The sequence below is a fragment of the Pseudophryne corroboree genome, chromosome 12, assembly GCF_028390025.1.
Source record: "Pseudophryne corroboree isolate aPseCor3 chromosome 12, aPseCor3.hap2, whole genome shotgun sequence".
Classification (NCBI taxonomy): Eukaryota; Metazoa; Chordata; class Amphibia; order Anura; family Myobatrachidae; genus Pseudophryne; species Pseudophryne corroboree.
The window spans coordinates 103,452,968-103,473,497 of record NC_086455.1 but is presented as its reverse complement, the minus strand read 5'-3'; the positions used below and the strand labels follow the sequence as shown (position 1 = coordinate 103,473,497).

General features: G+C 43.9%; 1 protein-coding gene across 5 annotated transcripts in view; it reads left to right on the top strand.

Annotated features, from left to right (window-relative positions):
• The window catches only part of CAPN3 (calpain 3), a 354,142-nt gene that overhangs the window by 221,181 nt on the left and 112,431 nt on the right, over positions 1–20,530 (top strand). For 3 of the 5 annotated variants that reach the window (XM_063947835.1, XM_063947836.1, XM_063947833.1), the window contains 3 exons: positions 9,580–9,749; positions 13,320–13,331; positions 14,809–15,017. In XM_063947835.1, the coding sequence (XP_063803905.1) occupies positions 9,580–9,749; positions 13,320–13,331; positions 14,809–15,017 (391 nt within the window). The remainder of the gene's footprint in view (positions 1–9,579; positions 9,750–13,319; positions 13,332–14,808; positions 15,018–20,530) is intronic. The other 2 variants (XM_063947837.1, XM_063947834.1) reach the window with 1 other exon arrangement.

Below are 20,530 nucleotides of genomic sequence, written 5' to 3'. Positions count from 1 at the left end.
AGGAGTGGCACTGCAGTGTCACGCAGGATGGCCCTTCAAAAAACACTCCCCAAACAGCACATGACGCAAAGAAGAAAAAAAAGAGGCGCAATGAGGTAGCTGTGTGAGTAAGCTAAGCGACCCTAGTGGCCGACACAAACACCTGGCCCATCTAGGAGTGGCACTGCAGTGTCACACAGGATGGCCCTTCAAAAAAATACTCCCCAAACAGCACATGACGCAAAGAAAAATGAAAGAAAAAAGAGTTGCAAGATGGAATTGTCCTTGGGCCCTCCCACCCACCCTTATGTTGTATAAACAGGACATGCACACTTTAACCAACCCATCATTTCAGTGACAGGGTCTGCCACACGACTGTGACTGAAATGACGGGTTGGTTTGGACCCCCACCAAAAAAGAAGCAATTAATCTCTCCTTGCACAAACTGGCTCTACAGAGGCAAGATGTCCACCTCATCATCATCCTCCGATATATCACTGTGTACATCCCCCTCCTCACAGATTATCAATTCATCCCCACTGGAATCCACCATCTCAGCTCCCTGTGTACTTTGTGGAGGCAATTGCTGCTGGTCAATGTCTCCACGGAGGAATTGATTATAATTCATTTTAATGAACATCATCTTCTCCACATTTTCTGGAAGTAACCTCGTACGCCGATTGCTGACAAGGTGAGCGGCGGCACTAAACACTCTTTCGGAGTACACACTTGTGGGAGGGCAACTTAGGTAGAATAAAGCCAGTTTGTGCAAGGGCCTCCAAATTGCCTCTTTTTCCTGCCAGTATAAGTACAGACTGTCTGACGTGCCTACTTGGATGCGGTCACTCATATAATCCTCCACCATTCTTTCAATGGGGAGAGAATCATATGCAGTGCCAGTAGACGACATGTCCGTAATCGTTGGCAGGTCCTTCAGTCCGGACCAGATGTCAGCATCAGCAGTCGCTCCAGACTGCCCTGCATCACCGCCAGCGGGTGGGCTCGGAATTCTGAGCCTTTTCCTCGCACCCCCAGTTGCGGGAGAATGTGAAGGAGGAGATGTTGACAGGTCGCGTTCCGCTTGACTTGACAATTTTCTCACCAGCAGGTCTTTGAACCCCAGCAGACTTGTGTCTGCCGGAAAGAGAGATCCAAGGTAGGTTTTAAATCTAGGATCGAGCACGGTGGCCAAAATGTAGTGCTCTGATTTCAACAGATTGACCACCCGTGAATCCTTGTTAAGCGAATTAAGGGCTCCATCCACAAGTCCCACATGCCTAGCGGAATCGCTCTGTCTTAGCTCCTCCTTCAATGTCTCCAGCTTCTTCTGCAAAAGCCTGATGAGGGGAATGACCTGACTCAGGCTGGAAGTGTCTGAACTGACTTCACGTGTGGCAAGTTCAAAGGGCAGCAGAACCTTGCACAACGTTGAAATCATTCTCCACTGCGCTTGAGACAGGTGCATTCCACCTCCTATATCAATTGTATAGGCTTGAATGGCCTTTTGCTGCTCCTCCAACCTCTGAAGCATATAGAGGGTTGAATTCCACCTCGTTACCACTTCTTGCTTCAGATGATGGCAGGGCAGGTTCAGGCGTTTTTGGTGGTGCTCCAGTCTTCTGTACGTGGTGCCTGTACGCCGAAAGTGTCCCGCAATTCTTCTGGCCACTGACAGCATCTCTTGCACGCCCCTGTCGTTTTTTAAATAATTCTGCACCACCAAATTCAAGGTATGTGCAAAACATGGGACGTGCTGGAATTTGCCCAGATTTAATGCACACACAATATTGCTGGCGTTGTCCGATGCCACAAATCCACAGGAGAGTCCAATTGGGGTAAGCCATTCGGCGATGATCTTCCTCAGTTGCCGTAAGAGGTTTTCAGCTGTGTGCGTATTCTGGAAACCGGTGATACAAAGCGTAGCCTGCCTAGGAAAGAGTTGGCGTTTGCGAGATGCTGCTGCTGTTCTTGCGGCGGGAGTCCATACATCTACCCAGTGGGCTGTCACAGTCATATAGTCCTGACCCTGCCCTGCTCCACTTGTCCACATGTCCGTGGTTAAGTGGACATTGGGTACAGCTGCATTTTTTAGGACACTGGTGATTCTTTTTCTGAGGTCTGTGTACATTTTCGGTATCGCCTGCCTAGAGAAATGGAACCTAGATGGTATTTGGTACCAGGGACACAGTACCTCCAACAAGTCTCTAGTTGGCTCTGCAGTAATGATGGATACCGGAACCACGTTTCTCACCACCCAGGATGCCAAGGCCTCAGTTATCCGCTTTGCAGCAGGATGACTGCTGTGATATTTCATCTTCCTCGCAAAGGACTGTTGGACAGTCAATTGCTTGGTGGAAGTAGTAAAAGTGGTCTTACGACTTCCCCTCTGGGATGACCATCGACTCCCAGCAGCAACAACAGCAGCGCCAGCAGCAGTAGGCGTTACACGCAAGGATGCATCGGAGGAATCCCAGGCAGGAGAGGACTCGTCAGAATTGCCAGTGACATGGCCTGCAGGACTATTGGCATTCCTGGGGAAGGAGGAAATTGACACTGAGGGAGTTGGTGGGGTGGTTTGCGTGAGCTTGGTTACAAGAGGAAGGAATTTACTGGTCAGTGGACTGCTTCCGCTGTCGCCCAAAGTTTTTGAACTTGTCACTGACTTATTATGAATGCGCTGCAGGTGACGTATAAGGGAGGATGTTCCGAGGTGGTTAACGTCCTTACACCTAATTATTACAGCTTGACAAAGGCAACACACGGCTTGACAAATGTTGTCCGCATTTCTGTTGAAATACTTCCACACCGAAGAGCTGATTTTTTTGGTATTTTCACAAGGCATGTCAATGGCCATATTCCTCCCACGGACAACAGGTGTCTCCCCGGGGGGCCTGACTTAAACAAACCACCTCACCATCAGAATCCTCCTTGTCAATTTCCTCCCCAGCACCAGCAACACCCATATCCTCCTCATCCTGGTGTACTTCAACACTGACATCTTCAATCTGACTATCAGGAACTGGACTGCGGGTGCTCCTTCCAGCACTTGCAGGGGGCGTGCAAATGGTGGAAGGCGCATGCTCTTCACGTCCAGTGTTGGGAAGGTCAGGCATCGCAACCGACACAATTGGACTCTCCTTGTGGATTTGGGATTTCGAAGAACGCACAGTTCTTTGCTGTGCTTTTGCCAGCTTGAGTCTTTTCATTTTTCTAGCGAGAGGCTGAGTGCTTCCATCCTCATGTGAAGCTGAACCACTAGCCATGAACATAGGCCAGGGCCTCAGCCGTTCCTTGCCACTCTGTGTGGTAAATGGCATATTGGCAAGTTTACGCTTCTCCTCCGACAATTTTATTTTAGATTTTTGAGTCCTTTTTTTACTGATATTTGGTGTTTTGGATTTTACATGCTCTGTACTATGACATTGGGCATCGGCCTTGGCAGTGGACGTTGATGGAATTTCATCGTCTCGGCCATGACTAGTGGCAGCAGCTTCAGCACGAGGTGGAAGTCGATCTTGATCTTTCCCTATTTTTGGAACCTCAACATTTTTGTTCTCCATATTTTAATAGGCACAACTAAAAGGCACCTCAGGTAAACAATGGAGATGGATGGATACTAGTATACTTATGGATGACGAGCGACTGCAGACACAGAGGTAGCTACAGCCGTGGACTACCGTACTGTGTCTGCTGCTAATATAGACTGGATGATAATGAGATAAAATTAAAATATATATATATATCACACTAGTACTGCAGCCGGACAGGTATATATTATGTAATGACGGACCTGCTGGACACTGTCTGTCAGCACTGCAGACTCCTAAAGTAAGCTACTAGTATCAAGAAGATAGGAAAAAAAAAACCACGGGTAGGTGGTATACAATTATGGATGGACGAGCGACTGCCTACACAGAGGTAGCTACAGCCGTGGACTACCGTACTGTGTCTGCTGCTAATATAGACTGGATGATAATGAGATAAAATTAATATATATATATATATATAGATCACACTAGTACTGCAGCCGGACAGGTATATATTATGTAATGACGGACCTGCTGGACACTGTCTGTCAGCACTGCAGACTCCTAAAGTAAGCTACTAGTATCAAGAAGATAGAAAAAAAAAAACCACGGGTAGGTGGTATACAATTATGGATGGACGAGCGACTGCCGACACAGAGGTAGCTACAGCCGTGGACTACCGTACTGTGTCTGCTGCTAATATAGACTGGATGATAATGAGATAAAATTAAAATATATATATATCACACTAGTACTGCAGCCGGACAGGTATATATTATGTAATGACGGACCTGCTGGACACTGTCTGCCAGCACTGCAGACTCCTAAAGTAAGCTACTAGTATCAAGAAGATAGAAAAAAAAAAACCACGGGTAGGTGGTATACAATTATGGATGGACGAGCGACTGCTGACACAGAGGTAGCTACAGCCGTGGACTACCGTACTGTGTCTGCTGCTAATATAGACTTGATGATAATGAGTTAAAATTAAAATATATATATATATATCACACTAGTACTGCAGCCGGACAGGTATATATTATGTAATGACGGACCTGCTGGACACTGTCTGTCAGCACTGCAGACTCCTAAAGTAAGCTACTAGTATCAAGAAGATAGAAAAAAAAAAACCACGGGTAGGTGGTATACAATTATGGATGGACGAGCGACTGCCGACACAGAGGTAGCTACAGCCGTGGACTACCGTACTGTGTCTGCTGCTAATATAGACTGGATGATAATGAGATAAAATTAAAATATATATATATATCACACTAGTACTGCAGCCGGACAGGTATATATTATGTAATGACGGACCTGCTGGACACTGTCTGCAGAATGCGTTTATAAAAACACCACACGACGAGTGTTTAACTTTTTCAGGCAGACAATCACAATATACTGGTGGTCAGCAGACAATCACAATATACTGGTGGTCAGTGGTCACTGGTCAGTCACACTGGCAGTGGCACTCTGGCAGCAAAAGTGTGCACTGTACTTAAAATATGTACTCCTGCTATAACTGCTCCCCAGTCTCCCCCACAATTAAGCTGTGTGAGCAGTGAGCACTCAGCACAGTCAGATAATGATATACAGTATTACATATGATGCAGCACACTGGGCTGAGCACAGATATGGTATGTGACTGTGTCACACTGTGTATCGTTTTTTTTCAGGCAGAGAACGGATTAATTAAACTGGTGGTGGTCACTGGTCACTGGTCACACTATCAGCAAGTAGTACTCCGTCCTAAGCAGACAATCACAATATACTGGTGGTCAGTGTGGTCACTGGTCAGTCACACTGGCAGTGTGGCACTCTGGCAGCAAAAGTGTGCACTGTACTTAAAATATATTATTTATGTACTCCTGCTCTAACTGCTCCCCAGTCTCCCCCACAATTAAGCTGTGTGAGCAGTGAGCACTCAGCACAGTCAGATATACAGTATTACATATGATGATGCAGCACACTGAGGCTGAGCACAGATATGGTATGTGACTGTGTCACACTGTGTATCGTTTTTTTTCAGGCAGAGAACGGATTAATTAAACTGGTGGTCAATGGTCACTGGTCACACTATCAGCAAGTAGTAGTACTCCAGTCCTAATATGCTCCCCAAAATTAGTAAATAGTGTCTCTAACTCTCTACTCTCTTCTCTATAAACGGAGAGGACGCCAGCCACGTCCTCTCCCTATCAATCTCAATGCACGTGTGAAAATGGCGGCGACGCGCGGCTCCTTATATAGAATCCGAGTCTCGCGATAGAATCCGAGCCTCGCGAGAATCCGACAGCGGGATGATGACGTTCGGGCGCGCTCGGGTTAACCGAGCAAGGCGGGAGGATCCGAGCCTGCTCGGCCCCGTGTAAAAAAAGCTGAAGTTCGGTGGGTTCGGATTCCGAGAAACCGAACCCGCTCATCACTACTACATACAGCACAGTACAGGGAGGGAGCACACACTACATACAGCACAGCACAGTACAGGGAGGGAGCACACACTACATACAGTACAGGGAGGGAGCACACACTACATACAGCACAGTACAGGGAGGGAGCGCACACTACATACAGCACAGTACAGGGAGCACACACTACATACAGCACAGTACAGTGAGGGGGAGCACACACTACATACAGCAGAGTACAGGGAGGGAGCACACACTACATACAGCACAGTACAGGGAGGGAGCACACACTACATACAGCACAGTACAGGGAGGGAGCACACACTACATACAGCACAGTACAGGGAGGGAGCACACACTACATACAGCACAGTACAGGGAGGGAGCACACACTACATACAGCACAGTACAGGGAGGGAGCACACACTACATAAAGCATAGCACAGGGAGGGGGAGTACATATTACATACAGCACAGTACAGGGAGGGAGCACACAAGTAGTGAAACACAGACACAGGGGACCAGCGCAGCGGAATCTGTCCCAGTGACCAATCCGCTCCTGATTACATACATAGCCACCACATTATTACAGGAATAGCACCACATCACACGCATTGCACTGCATTACATGTCTATACACATTACATGTCTATAGCACTCCATGTCTGCATAACATGTCTATAGCACCACATTACACAAATAGCACCACATAACACGAATGGCACCACATTACAGGTATAGCTACGCACTACACGTATAGCACCTCATTATACAAATAGCACCACATTACATACATAGCCACTGCATTACATACGTAGCCACCGCATTACATACGTAGCCACCACATTACAGAGATTGTCCCAGGGCTGGCTGTGAGTGCTGCCTGATCAGTTGGCATTCTGAAAACAAGGCACGTCCTGCTCCCTTCCAGTCCCCAAACCATATACTGTGACCGGGGATGCCCTAACCCTTACACCAACATGGTAATGCAAATAATGTAATTAAAAATAACCTCTCTGCCGGGTCCCCTTCAGTGCTCAGTCGCCGCTCTGGCCAGTTCAGTGTGAGTGCGGAAGCTAAGATGGCAGCGGGTATAATGAACCCGGCTCCGACCATTGCTATGCTGCTGCTCACAAACCGGGCTCGTTGAAGAGGACATTGAACCGGGCCAGGAAGAGGATGCTGCTAGGCTGGTTGACTTTTTCCAGGTCCCCCATTAGTAGAACAGCTTCATCGCTTTTCACAGCTAACAGCACCCGGAAGTCCAATCTAGCCTAACTTCTGGATTACGTTCCAGTGAACCGCAATTACTGGAAGAAGTGTGAGCCAGCCCAGCCTGAGTGTGAATTGGCCTGATTGAGGGGGATATGGGACTAGCCCATCGGAATCTGTCATGATATCCTGGTGGGCCAATCCGCCCTGTCTGCCAGTATACAGCACATATCACCAGTGAGGTAAAGTATTGCTGAACCTATTCAGGCAGTCTCCTGATCTTAGCATAAAACACTTTACCCTTCCTCTACCAACAATGAAGAACTTTTGTAACTATGCTATGAATCCCATATAATAGTGTTTCTTTATTTCCAATTAATACAGCCGCATACGAAGTCAGTAGCATTTACCATTGCAAATCACCCACAACACTGGCTGTTACAAACTCAATATTTTTGTATTGTATTTTTTTTATCTTCTGCATTCATTGTATCTTTCTCCTTATACATGTTGCAACACATGACTCTTGGTGCACCACCAACTAATAATTACAAAAACTATTTAGTAATTTATCTTACAGTTGTTGGTTCTACCTAATTAACATAACATTTTGATCCAATTGGATCAGGTCAGTGCAGAATCCACCCCTTTCTTACTAGGTAATAATGATTTAACCCAGATGAAAGTGAGGCAGAAATGGTGCACAGATATACTGTTACTGATCATTGCCAGGTCAGCTTCTTGAATAAATATACAGTAGTATATTTATGTATTTATACCCAGTATTCACATTGTTTGAAACATTACAGCATAAATCAATTGTTCACTATGGTATGTTGTAGGATAATCATCCTTTATTATACAACCTATCATTAGACTTATTGGTGGTAACAAGTTTACTCGATTCAAAAGATAGTCAGTGTGAGTACTGCCCTTTGTATGGTCTATGGAATATTTAATTATGTCAACCAGGTAACAGTATTTCCAACCAGCTTGATACATAGTGGGCAATCCATCCCTGCAGCCTATTACCCATGTTGACCAATTCAGTTAGAAGGATATACCCGGCTTCTGAATCCACAGATGTGCACTTTTCTTTACTTGGAATTCTCCATAATAAAAGCACCCTCTGGGATTTAGCGTTCTGGGAAACCCATTTATGCATAATCAATGAGTTAGCAAATGTTACTGTAATCCAGGGTTTAACATGCATGGAAATGGCTGTTTAATTAAATAGCTCCAGGCCTGAAACCCAGAGCTATTCCCTGTGTGGAAAACCCAGCGCCTTATTGGATTCCTCCTACAATCTTCATCATTCAACTCTCACTTTGATCTATGTACAGTAGTTGACATCTACTGTACTTTGTTATAACACATCTCATGTTTCTGTAGCCTCCAGCCAGCATCTCAGATAAGAGTGCAGCATTTGAAGATGCAACATTGGATCACCATAATGACAATTGATTGCATTGATGGTAGCATCGGTCATCTGAGTTACTCAGAATGGCCCCTTACTACCCACTGGTGAGGCCAGTAAATTTGCATCAGAAGGTAGCTACTGGCCTCACCACTCACATAAAAAGGGCTGTTGGCATTGTATAATAACAAAGTTTCATTGTTCAAACATAAGATGACACATATGTCTTTTCTTTGTACAATGATAATATTATGTGCATTGTTTAAAAAAAAAGGGCTGGCATTGCCCTCTTTTCTGGAAACGCTGACAGCCCTGCTCCTGCTCCGCCCCCATATCATGATGCTGCTTGGGAGCACTGCCAGCGATCTCACAGATGGAGACTTGCACATGTGCAGTGTGGCATCTGTGCATGTGCAGATCTTTAAACATTGAAGATGTACATACAGTAAATCTGTGCAAATGTCATGGATATTGTAAACTCTCCAATATTAACCCAATATCGGTCACATGATCACATCATTATTTGTGGTAGCCTAGGGACCCTACTAATTACTCTCCTCAAATACAACTAATCATGGACTCTGAAGCAGTGGATTTGTCATTGGGAACGTGCCCATAACATACACATGAAACGTGCCTTTATGTGTGTTCACTTTAGGACACCTTCCAGTCTCCACCATGAAATGCCAAGGCATAATGTACAACTTCTCAAATGTTAGCAAAGTTGTCAGGGTCAGACTGGCCCACAGTTGTACAGGGGAAATCTACAGTGATCCCCACTGCCTGAGGAATCCACCACCTCCTCTAGGAGTCAGTAACTTGGTGGAGCAGGATTATAGATGAACTTGGGTGCTTGCTTTGTTTCTGTCAATACTATCCCAAGAATAGTTTTCCTTACAATCAAAGTGGGTGGTCATGACACACCCTGTTCTAGTTTGTTCTTAAAAACTGCATCTAAAGGGTTATCCCTTTTAACACTAAATGTTATGTTATGCATTATTATGAATATCCCTTAACCTTCTAATTTAAAATATATCAGACACCTACTGGACCAACCCTCAGTACCGTCTAAAGCTACTTGAAGAAGATGATGATCCTGATGACAATGAGGTTGTCTGCAGCTTCCTTGTGGCTTTAATGCAAAAAAATCGCCGGAAAGATAGAAAGGCGGGAGCCAATCTTTTCACTATTGGTTTTGCAATTTATGAGGTAATTTATTGGAAATTATTGTTTTACTTTGTGAGTATATAATATACCTTTTTTTTAGCTATTTGATGTTAACATTGCATCATTGCAGAAATTAATAATGATTTTTCCAACCAGATTTTCCTGAATCTCCACATTTGTCGCAGCCCAGAATAGATGCCTGATCCAACTCAAATTCAAATACTGATGGGGTCAGGCCATAATCCATAGTGATTGATGACTGTAACATTCCTTGGGCAACAGGAAACATTGAAATGACTGTCCATATACATGACTAAGGGGGTCATTCCGACCCGATCGCATGCTGCAGTTGTTCACAGCACAGTAATCGGGTCGGAACTGCGCATGCGTCGGTGCTGTAGTGCGCAGGTGCTTGCCAGATGGCCGAAGCCCATCGTTACCTAGCGATCACCTCTGCCTGATTGACAGGCAGAGGCGGGCGCTGGGTGAGATGGGGCGGCACCGCGCCGGCCGCTGTTTTCGGGGCACGGTCCAGCCAATGCAGGCATGGCCGGACTGTGTGGGAGGCGGGCCGCAGCAGCTGCGTGACGTCACACGCAACCGCTGTGACCCAGGGCAGTGACAAAAAACTCCCGGGCAATCGCAGGAGCTGCGCAGGCCGGTAGTTACTCTTCAAGTATAGAAGCATCGCCACTGTGCAATGCTTTTGAACTTGTGCTGGGGGGAAGGGGGGGGGGGGCCTGACATGTGGGGCGGACTAGCCCTGTGCTGGGCGTTCCCCCACATGTCTGGGAAGATGATCGTAGCTGTGCTAAATTTAGCACAGCTACAATGAACTCGGAATGACCCCCTAAGTCAGATTTATAAAAGAGAATTGTTGCTTGAAATACAATCAATTTATTAATATTATTTTGTTTATTAGCACATGAGATTATATATGTTTCCATGTCCATTAGTTTTATATCTTTCTTTAGAGCATAGCTTTTAAACTATTTTCATTAAATATCTAATTTGAAAATGAAATTAGGGGGGAAAAATGGATGGACTGAAAAGTAGATAAAAATGTTGAAAGCCTTATGTATTGTATATCCCAACATATGGCTCGGTAAGAAATCTTATCAGATGAGTCCCACAATGAAGACTTCCATGTCTCAATTTCTTTAGGCGCTGAGATCCTATGTGACTATTTCAGTCATAAATTATTATGTATTCCAAATGTCAATGTTGCATCAGCATAATTCAGAAGTCTATATTCTTCCAATCTTAGTTTTCTTTTTAGTAGAAAAACTTTAATTGGATCAATAAGGCAATAGTACTTAATATTAATATTGTTGGAGTAAGGTTTTAAATTAAATAGTAAAATATTGCTTTTTAATATTTCAATTCAAGATCCATAGGTCATTTTACAGCAGCTACTGCTGTGCTACCTAGCGGCTGGAGATGACCAACATTTTCTTGTCTTACACCATTGGAAAATTTGTTATATCAGGCTGTATTTTCAGTCAGTTTTTTTTATAAACTTGGCAGAAGAGTTATGGATTGTAAAATCTTTTCAACATAAATGGGCAAACTGTTTTAGGGGGAGCTATATCAATCCTATGAGCTTGAGCTTATTAAGTGCAAAGGGAGCAAGTTGCATTTGAAACTACATGGAAATGCTGGCAAAGGCTCCAAATCTCGCTCCCTTAGAGGCCCAATCATTCCACAGATGCATACTTTTGTACCGTACACAGCCCTACGGGACAGCAAACAAAAATCAGCGAGCCCGGAGGTACAATAAGTACATATATAGTCACACTTACTTATGCCTTGAGGCATTTCATGGCTAATAGGATCCAGCCCTTAGAGAGAACGTAAGTGAAGTTGCCCATAGCAACTAAAAATCTGCTAACCGGTTGCTATCGACAACTTCTCCACTTCATCTCTAAGGTTTAATACAATACAGTCCCTTAATCAGAAATATGAACAGTAAAAACATCTAAACATTATAACATTGATAATTTAGCAAACATATTTGCAATAACTGTATAGAATTAAATATACTGTATATATAGATATATAATTTTTATGTGTGCGCGTGTGTGTGTGTGTGCGTGTGTGTGTGTGTGTGTGTGTGTGTGTGTATTCAGGAGCCTGATTTCGACTGAAATAAAGTATCTTTGAAAGTGAACCTGTTGAAGAAATTGTTACTGGAAAAGTGCACCTCCATACTATTGGACATTGTACACATATATATGTGGCCCCGCCCCCCGAGGTGGTTTATCACTAGGAGCACCCCACAGTTGTTCAGTTATTGATGAGAGTGCAGGAGTTTTGGCGATATATATATATATATATATATATATATACTGTATATATATATATATATATATATACTGTATATATATATATATATATATATATCCCATGAAGAAGGCGGCACTCAGAGACTTTGTTGAAATCACACCATTTTTAGTGAAAACACTGCACGGTTACATCACATGTAAGTGCCGCCTTCTTCATGGGATATATATGGAGGAACACCTCATAGGATGGCACCTGAGCAAGTAAGCCCTTAGAGGCCTTTTGAGTGCCGGCCAATGTAAGGATGACTATATATATATATATATATATATATATATATACTGTGTATATATATATATTTATTTATTTATTTGAAGTCTGCAGCAGATGTGAGCTCCACTGTTATTGAGTGTGATCTTACAATCTGAGCCAAGAGATGTTTGAATAATAATACAGTAGCCACTTTGTGTAGTTAATAAGCATGACAATTAAATTTAATATGTTGCTTTTAAGAATAAAATTACATTTTAAGTGAGTAATTTTTTTCACACATCCATCTCTTGTTTTATAATAACAATTTATATTTTGCAAATACTTTATAGCAGGGATGTCCAAGTGATGTCCATTAGGGCTAAATTTGCCAGCCAAGACATTTCTGTGACATCTGATAAACTGTCTATACTCTATAATCAAATATATTTTATTTATATAGCATCAGTGTCTTGAGCGTGGTTTGCATTTTGGATCATACTAGTCTTTTTGGCTTTTTGGTGTAATAAATAAGCTATATATATATAAATGTAAAAGCCCTTACTCACTGACTGACTGACTGACTGACTGACTGACTGACTGATCACTAATTCTTTTACTTTCTGATATGTTAGGAAGCTGAAATTTAACATAGATATTCTTCAGGAAAACTACGTAATTAGAACTGTAATAAACCTCCCCTAAGGGGATGAAAAGGGGGTTGACAGAATGACGTCATTACCGATGTGTTGCTTGCGTTGCGTGAACAACAATGCCCAAACGGACAATCGGATCAAAATTTTGATTGTACCTCTAGTGTGTAGAATTTAATTAACTACATGGTCCTGTCACTTTTTACCGTATCTGCTATGTGTGCTCCTCGGGTAACGCCAAGAACCATGGATTAATTTTTACTTATATTAAGACGTCTCAAATTTACATCTCTATAGATTTACCAAATTTTTAACACTCATTTATATTTAAAACTGTGAAAATCAGAAACTCCTGTGCGAAGAACGGGTAGAACAGCTAGTAATTACATATACGTACTTTAAATTGTCTTTTTCTTCCCCTCCCAAGGTTCCGAAAGAGGTATGTTGTGGAATGGATAAGTACTGTAACAATTCATTGCCTGGTGATGGTTATTTTGTGGCTTTGTCCCCAGTTAGAACCTAACCTATTGGGTCTGTTTGCAGTGTTTTAATTCTTATGACCCTTGTGCTTGTGTGACTGACATAATGGGTTTCTTCTAGTAGTGGTTCCAAACCTCCCAAGAACTCTCCTAAAACATTGTGGTGCATATTCTCACAGCAGCTAGATAAACCCAGAGCCATGTCTGTGGAGCACAGAAAAGCACATGTAAATTTTATATCACATCATAAAGTCCTCCTTTCACAAGACATTAACCATGAATGAAATAGGCAACTCAAAAGTATTAATGCAAATTCCCCCCCCCCCCCAAAAAAAAAAAAAATAGGTTACTTAAAATTAACACTGTTCCCATTTTACATAACTTTTAGTGTATCTGTTGACCGATTTGTTTTATTAGTGATGGGTAACCTCATGTACAATATAATCGTACAATGTTCCGTGATACATGTATTCACCTTCACCTTCACATACACCTGCTCACACATATTTTACAATTGGCAGGATGCAACTTTTTTGACACACAAAAATTCTCACAGCAGTGCACATATGTCAGTGTAACAGCCCTCACTGTTCCACTAAAGCACCTATTTAACCCTTCCTACTTCTGACACTTTGCATGATTTGCAAAACTTTCACTGGCTGTGTTTTGTGCTGCGTTACTGTTTGACTCTTAGCTAATTTTGCTTTTCCTACTAATATAGCCTTTACTCACTCATCCTGTTTTAAATAATTTAATATTATTTCAAAACACTCCATTTCCTTGAAGCATGGATATTCCTTTTTGTGTTCTATATTATTAGACATTTGTGTATTCACCCATCTCAGGCCTGATTCATTACGGATCGCATCAGCGTTCCTCTTTGCAAATCCCCATTGTTTGAGTCCTGCGCATGCACAGCACCTGTTCTGTGCATGTGCAGAACGGGTCCTGTGATCGCGGCGCAGATATGCGAACACCTCTGCACTGATTGACAGGCAGAGGCGCTAATGGGGAGGGCCAGGGGCCGGGGAGGCTGGGGTTGGGGAAAACGGGGGCGTGTTGCCCCCATTTTCCGGGAGTGGTGAGTCCAAGGACTGCATTGCAAGATGCAGTTTCCTTTGCCTTGCAGTTCTATCAGCATTGGCAAGGCTGAGTAAACTGAAGCTTACTCAGCCTGCCATCACAGATGAACATCGTGACCGAGGGTCGTGATATTCATCACAGATGCGTTTGCATCACAAATGCAGGTAGGAGGTGGTATGCACCTTCTCCTTGCATTTGCATTACAAAGGATTGCAAATGCAAAGCTGCTACATGCAATTTTGCATTTGCAATCCATAATGAATCAGGCCCTCAGAACATTACTAACGCTTAGTTTTAACAATAGATCTTGTTATCATGCTGTTTCTAAGCTCTAATATTTCTGCTGTTTAACAGATGCATGGCAACAAGCAGCATCTACAAAAGGATTTCTTCCTGTACAATGCATCTAAAGACAAGTGTAAGTCATACATCAACATGAGAGAAGTCTCCCAACGTTTCCGACTACCTCCCAGCGAATACGTCATCATCCCCTCCACCTATGAGCCGCACCAGGAAGGAGAATTTATTCTAAGAGTCTTCTCCGAAAAAAGAAATGTCTCAGAGTAAGCACTTAAGCACGCTAATTGTCATGAATAGAATATTTTATAAGCTATGTAGGTTTTTGTTTTGTTTTTTCACTTTTTTATTGAGGCATCATGAATCAAATGTATGACAATACGGCATTGGTTTTACAGTGAAATACTAACCTTGTTCGTTTAGAAGAGTACATTAAACTTTGGTATTACAGCAAAATTATAGCGACTATAACCTATACCCAAAACATCTATACCTATATACCTACTGTATATCTCTACCCAAAACTAGTACCATTTTGTTAGTTACAATACTGAGCCACATTATTGGTTCCCTGGAGGAAGACACCAACCAGCATCATATCCTTTAGTTTAGAGAGATGGATGTGAAGTGCGCCACCATTCTTGTGAGGTACCAGGTGGTGTTTTTAAAACTGTGATGTCTTCGTTGTCTAGAACTGAGGGGGAGAGTGTCAATATAGAATTGCCACATAGCGTAAAAAAAGTTCTATCTGTTTCTCTTTGTCTAGAATAGCTTCTACCCAATCCAGCCTAAACAACAAGTGAGGCTTGGTCATATAGAAAGTTATCTGTGGGGTGTACTTTCAATCCAGCCCTGTAACATAGTAACATAGTTACATAGTTAATGAGGTTGAAAAAAAGACTTTGGGGAATATTCAATTGTTTGAAAAGTCAGTTGGGTGTCTGTTTTTTTCTATCTAATAGACAGGAAAAAACAGACACCCAACTTACATTTGAATTCCCCCCAAAATGTCCACTAAGTTCAACCTGTATTATAAAGTTTACTTAATTTAAATGCTGTATTCTTGGATATTTCTTTCAGCTAGAAATTTATCTAATTCATTTTTAAACATATTGACTGAGTCCACCATTACTACTTTCTCTGGCAGAGAATTCCAAATTCTTACTGCCCTTACTGTGAAGAACCCTTTCCTTCATTGTGTATGAAATTTTCTGTCTTCTAACCTCAGAGGGTGTCCACGTGTCCTGTGTAGCGTTTTTTTTTTTTATAAACAAATCACCTGATAGATCCTTGTATTGTTCCTTTATGTATTTGTAAATATTAAAAATGTCCCCTCTCAGTAGTATCATCTTCTTGCCTGCCACATTTAGGAGTAGCAATAGCTTCTTACTTTCCAGAGTCATTCGTAGATTCAGGTCAAAAACACCTAGTAGTAAAGGTACCCAAGTTACAAATTTAGCTATGCATATCAGCGGATAAGATACCAGAAATATTGAATAATAATACTGGACAACAGCAGGCTGTATATTTTACCATTCTGCCTTAAATACAGTGACTAACTGAAACAATGAAGAAGGTCAAGTCAGCTTAGAACAGGGGTGTCAAACACAAGGCCCGCGGGCCAAATCCGGCCCGCCAGACCTCGTCTGATGGCCCGCAGTGCCGCCGCCAGCCTTGCAGCCTCCCCTTTTTTTTTTTCAATGAATTTACTCCGTGCCTTACCTTCCGGGACCTGGCCCGACTTCTTCCTGCCCCGCACTGCTCCCTGGGTGTCGGACGTGACGTCATCACGTGACGTCCGCCCGACATCTCCAGGGATCAGAGGAGCGTGCGGACGCCGCGGAGAGGAGCAAGAAGAAAGAAGTAAAAGAAAGAAAGAAGTAAAAGGTAAGTAAAGTAAATGGAGGGGGCAGATGGCTGGGCACTATAAAAGGGGGCAGATGGCTGGGCACTATAAAAGGGGGCAGATGGCTGGGCACTATAAAAGGGGGCACATGGCTGGGCACTATAAAAGGGGGCAGATGGCTGGGCACTATAAAAGGGGGCAGATGGCTGGGCACTATAAAAGGGGGCAGATGGCTGGGCACTATAAAAGGGGGCAGATGGCTGGGCACTATAAAAGGGGGCACATGGCCTTGTGTTTTCCATATGTTTAATAAACAGTGTTTGGCAATATTTGTATGTTTAAAAAAAAATTAATGTTTGTTACCAAAAAACATTTTTCAATACATTGTACAATAATTGTACATTTGAATATCTACTTGTCATTATTCTGACTATGTTTCTGCTTTCAGAGCTAGTTATTACTTACATTATTACAAAAAACAGTAATAATTGAATGCAGTGACATTAATTTATGATAATAAAGAGTGGACACATAGACCTACAGATACAACCGGCCCTTTGGTGGGGACCAAACTGCTGATGCGGCCCCCGATGAATTTGAGTTTGACACCCCTGGCTTAGAACATACCCATCACTACAATTCATCCCAGAGGTTCTCATCTGGACTCTGAGCTGGTTAGTCAACCCGGGTTACCAAATTATCTGTATACCAGTCAAGCGTCGCCCTGGAAACATGACAGGTGGCATTGTCGTCCTAATAAAAACATTTGTAATTTCCATAGAACTGCCACAATGTAGGGAGCACAGAGTTATCGAGAACATCTCTATACCTCTCAGAGTTAATGTGACCATGCATTACAACTGGTTGACCCATGCCAAACCAGCTGAAACAGCCCAAAGACATAACACCGTCACCTCCATGTTTTACTGTAGTTACTGTACAGTCTGGCATCAGACGTTCTCCTGGCAATTGTCAAACCCAAACACGCCCATCTGATCTGGAAAGTGCAAAACATGATACATCCCTCCATAACACTTGCCGCCTTTGTTCCACTGTCCAGTTTTTACGATCTTTACGCCATCGTAAGCGCTGAGCCGCATTCTTCATTCTAATTAGAGGTATATGAGCAGCTGCTTGCCCATAATATCCAAATGCATGGGCTTCACTATGAAGTGTTGTTCTCAAAACCGGCACATAAGTGGCCATTTGCAACTCGTGTGCAATGGTATGCATGGGCCAACCCCTGTTCTTTTTCAGCTCCCTGGTTAGCACTCTCCCTGGGTTGCAGTTTCGGGGGTCTTCTAGAGTGAAGTGCATTCCTGCAATTACCATTTCTCTAACGTCCTAGTGGATGCTGGGGACTCTGTCAGGACCATGGGGAATAGCGGCTCCGCAGGAGACAGGGCACAAAAAGTAAGCTTTTAGGATCACATGGTGTGTACTGGCTCCTCCCCCTATGACCCTCCTCCAAGCCTCAGTTAGGTTTTTGTGTCCGTCCGAGCAGGGTGCAATCTAGGTGGCTCTCATAAAGAGCTGCTTAAAAAAAGTTTTTTTAGGTTTCTTATTTTCAGTGAGTCCTGCTGGCAACAGGCTCACTGCTACGAGGGACTTAAGGGAGGAAAGTGAACTCACCTGCGTACAGGATGGAATTGCTTCTTAGGCTACTGGACACCATTAGCTCCAGAGGGATCGAACACAGGCCCAGCCATGGAGTCCGGTCCCGGAGCCGTGCCGCCGACCCCCCTTGCAGATGCCGAAGTTGAAGAGGTCCAGAGGTCCGGAAACAGGCGGCAGAAGACTTTCAGTCTTCATAAGGTAGCGCACAGCACTGCAGCTGTGCGCCATTGTTGTCGGCACACTTCACACCAGCGGTCACTGAGGGTGCAGGGCGCTGGGGGGGGCGCCCTGGGCAGCAATGTATAATACCTTTTTCTATGGCTAAAATACATCACATATAGCCCTTGAGGCTATATGGATGTATTTAACCCCTGCCATATATCGCAAACTCCGGGAGAAGAGCCCGCCGTTTTAGGGGGCGGGGCCTATTCTCCTCAGCACACAGCGCCATTTTCCTGCTCAGCTCCGCTGTGAGGAAGGCTCCCAGGACTCTCCCCTGCACTGCACTACAGAAACAGGGTAAAACAGAGAAGGGGGGCATATTTTGGCGATATTTTTATATATTAAGCGCATATAACAGAAACAACACCTTTTAGGGTTGTTTATATACATTTTTATAGCGCTTTGGTGTGTGCTGGCAAACTCTCCCTCTGTCTCCCCAAAGGGCTAGTGGGGTCCTGTCTTCGATAAGAGCATTCCCTGTGTGTCTGCTGTGTGTCGGTACGTGTGTGTCGACATGTATGAGGACGATGTTGGTGTGGAGGCGGAGCAATTGCCGGTAATGGTGATGTCACCCCCTAGGGAGTCGACACCGGAATGGATGGCTTTAATTATGGAATTACGTGATAATGTTAGCACGCTGCAAAAGTCAGTTGACGACATGAGACGGCCGGAAAACCAGTTAGTACCTGTCCAGGCGTCTCAGGCACCGTCAGGGGCTGTAAAACGTCCCTTACCTCAGTCTGTCGACATAGGTACCGACACAGATGAATCTAGTGTCGACGTGAAGAAAGAAACGTATTTTCCAATAGGGCCACACGTTATATGATCACGGCAATGAAGGAGGCTTTGCATATCTCTGATACTGCAGGTACCTCAAAGGGGGGTATTATGTGGGGTGTGAAAAAACTACCTGTAGCTTTTCCAGAATCAGAGGAATTGAATGACGTGTGTGATGAAGCGTGGGTTAACCCCGATAGAAAACTGCTAATTTCAAAGAAGTTATTGGCATTATACCCTTTCCCACCAGAGGTTAGGGCGCGCTGGGAAACACCCCCTAGGGTGGATAAGGCGCTCACACGCTTATCAAAACAAGTGGCGTTACCGTCTCCTGATACGGCCGCCCTCAAGGATCCAGCTGATAGGAGGCTGGAAACTACCCTGAAGAGTATATACACACATACTGGTGTTATACTGCGACCAGCAATAGCCTCAGCCTGGATGTGCAGTGCTGGGGTGGTGTGGTCGGATTCCCTGACTGAAAATATTGATACCCTGGATAGGGACAGTATTTTATTGACTATAGAGCAATTAAAGGATGCTTTTCTTTATATGCGAGATGCTCAGAGGGATATTTGCACTCTGGCATCGAGAGTAAGTGCGATGTCCATATCTGCCAGAAGAAGTTTATGGACGCGACAGTGGTCAGGTGATGCGGATTCCAAACGGCATATGGAAGTATTGCCGTATAAAGGAGAGGAATTATTTGGGGTCGGTCTATCGGATCTGGTGGCCACGGCAACAGCCGGAAAATCCACTTTTTTACCTCAGGTCACCTCCCAACAGAAAAAGACACCGTCTTTTCAGCCGCAGTCCTTTCGTTCCTATAAGAACAAGCGGGCAAAAGGACAGTCATATTTGCCCAGAGGCAAAGGAAGGGGTAAGAGGGTGCAGCAAGCAACTACTTCCCACGAACAGAAGCCCTCCCCGGCTTCTACAAAGCCCTCAGCATGACGCTGGGGCTGTGCAAGCGGACTCAGGGGCGGTGGGGGGTCGACTAAAGATTTTCAGCACACAGTGGGCGCGCTCACAGGTGGACCCTTGGATCCTGCAGGTAGTATCTCAGGGTTACAAGTTGGAATTCGAAAAGTCTCCCCCTCGCCGGTTCCTAAAGTCTGCTTTACCAACGTCTCCCTCAGAAAGGGCGACGGTATTGGAAGCCATTCACAAGCTGTATTCTCAGCAGGTGATAGTCAAGGTACCCCTCCTACAACAGGGAAAGGGGTATTATTCCACACTATTTGTGGTACCGAAGCCGGACGGTTCGGTAAGACCTATTCTAAATCTGAAATCCTTGAACCTGTACATACAGAAATT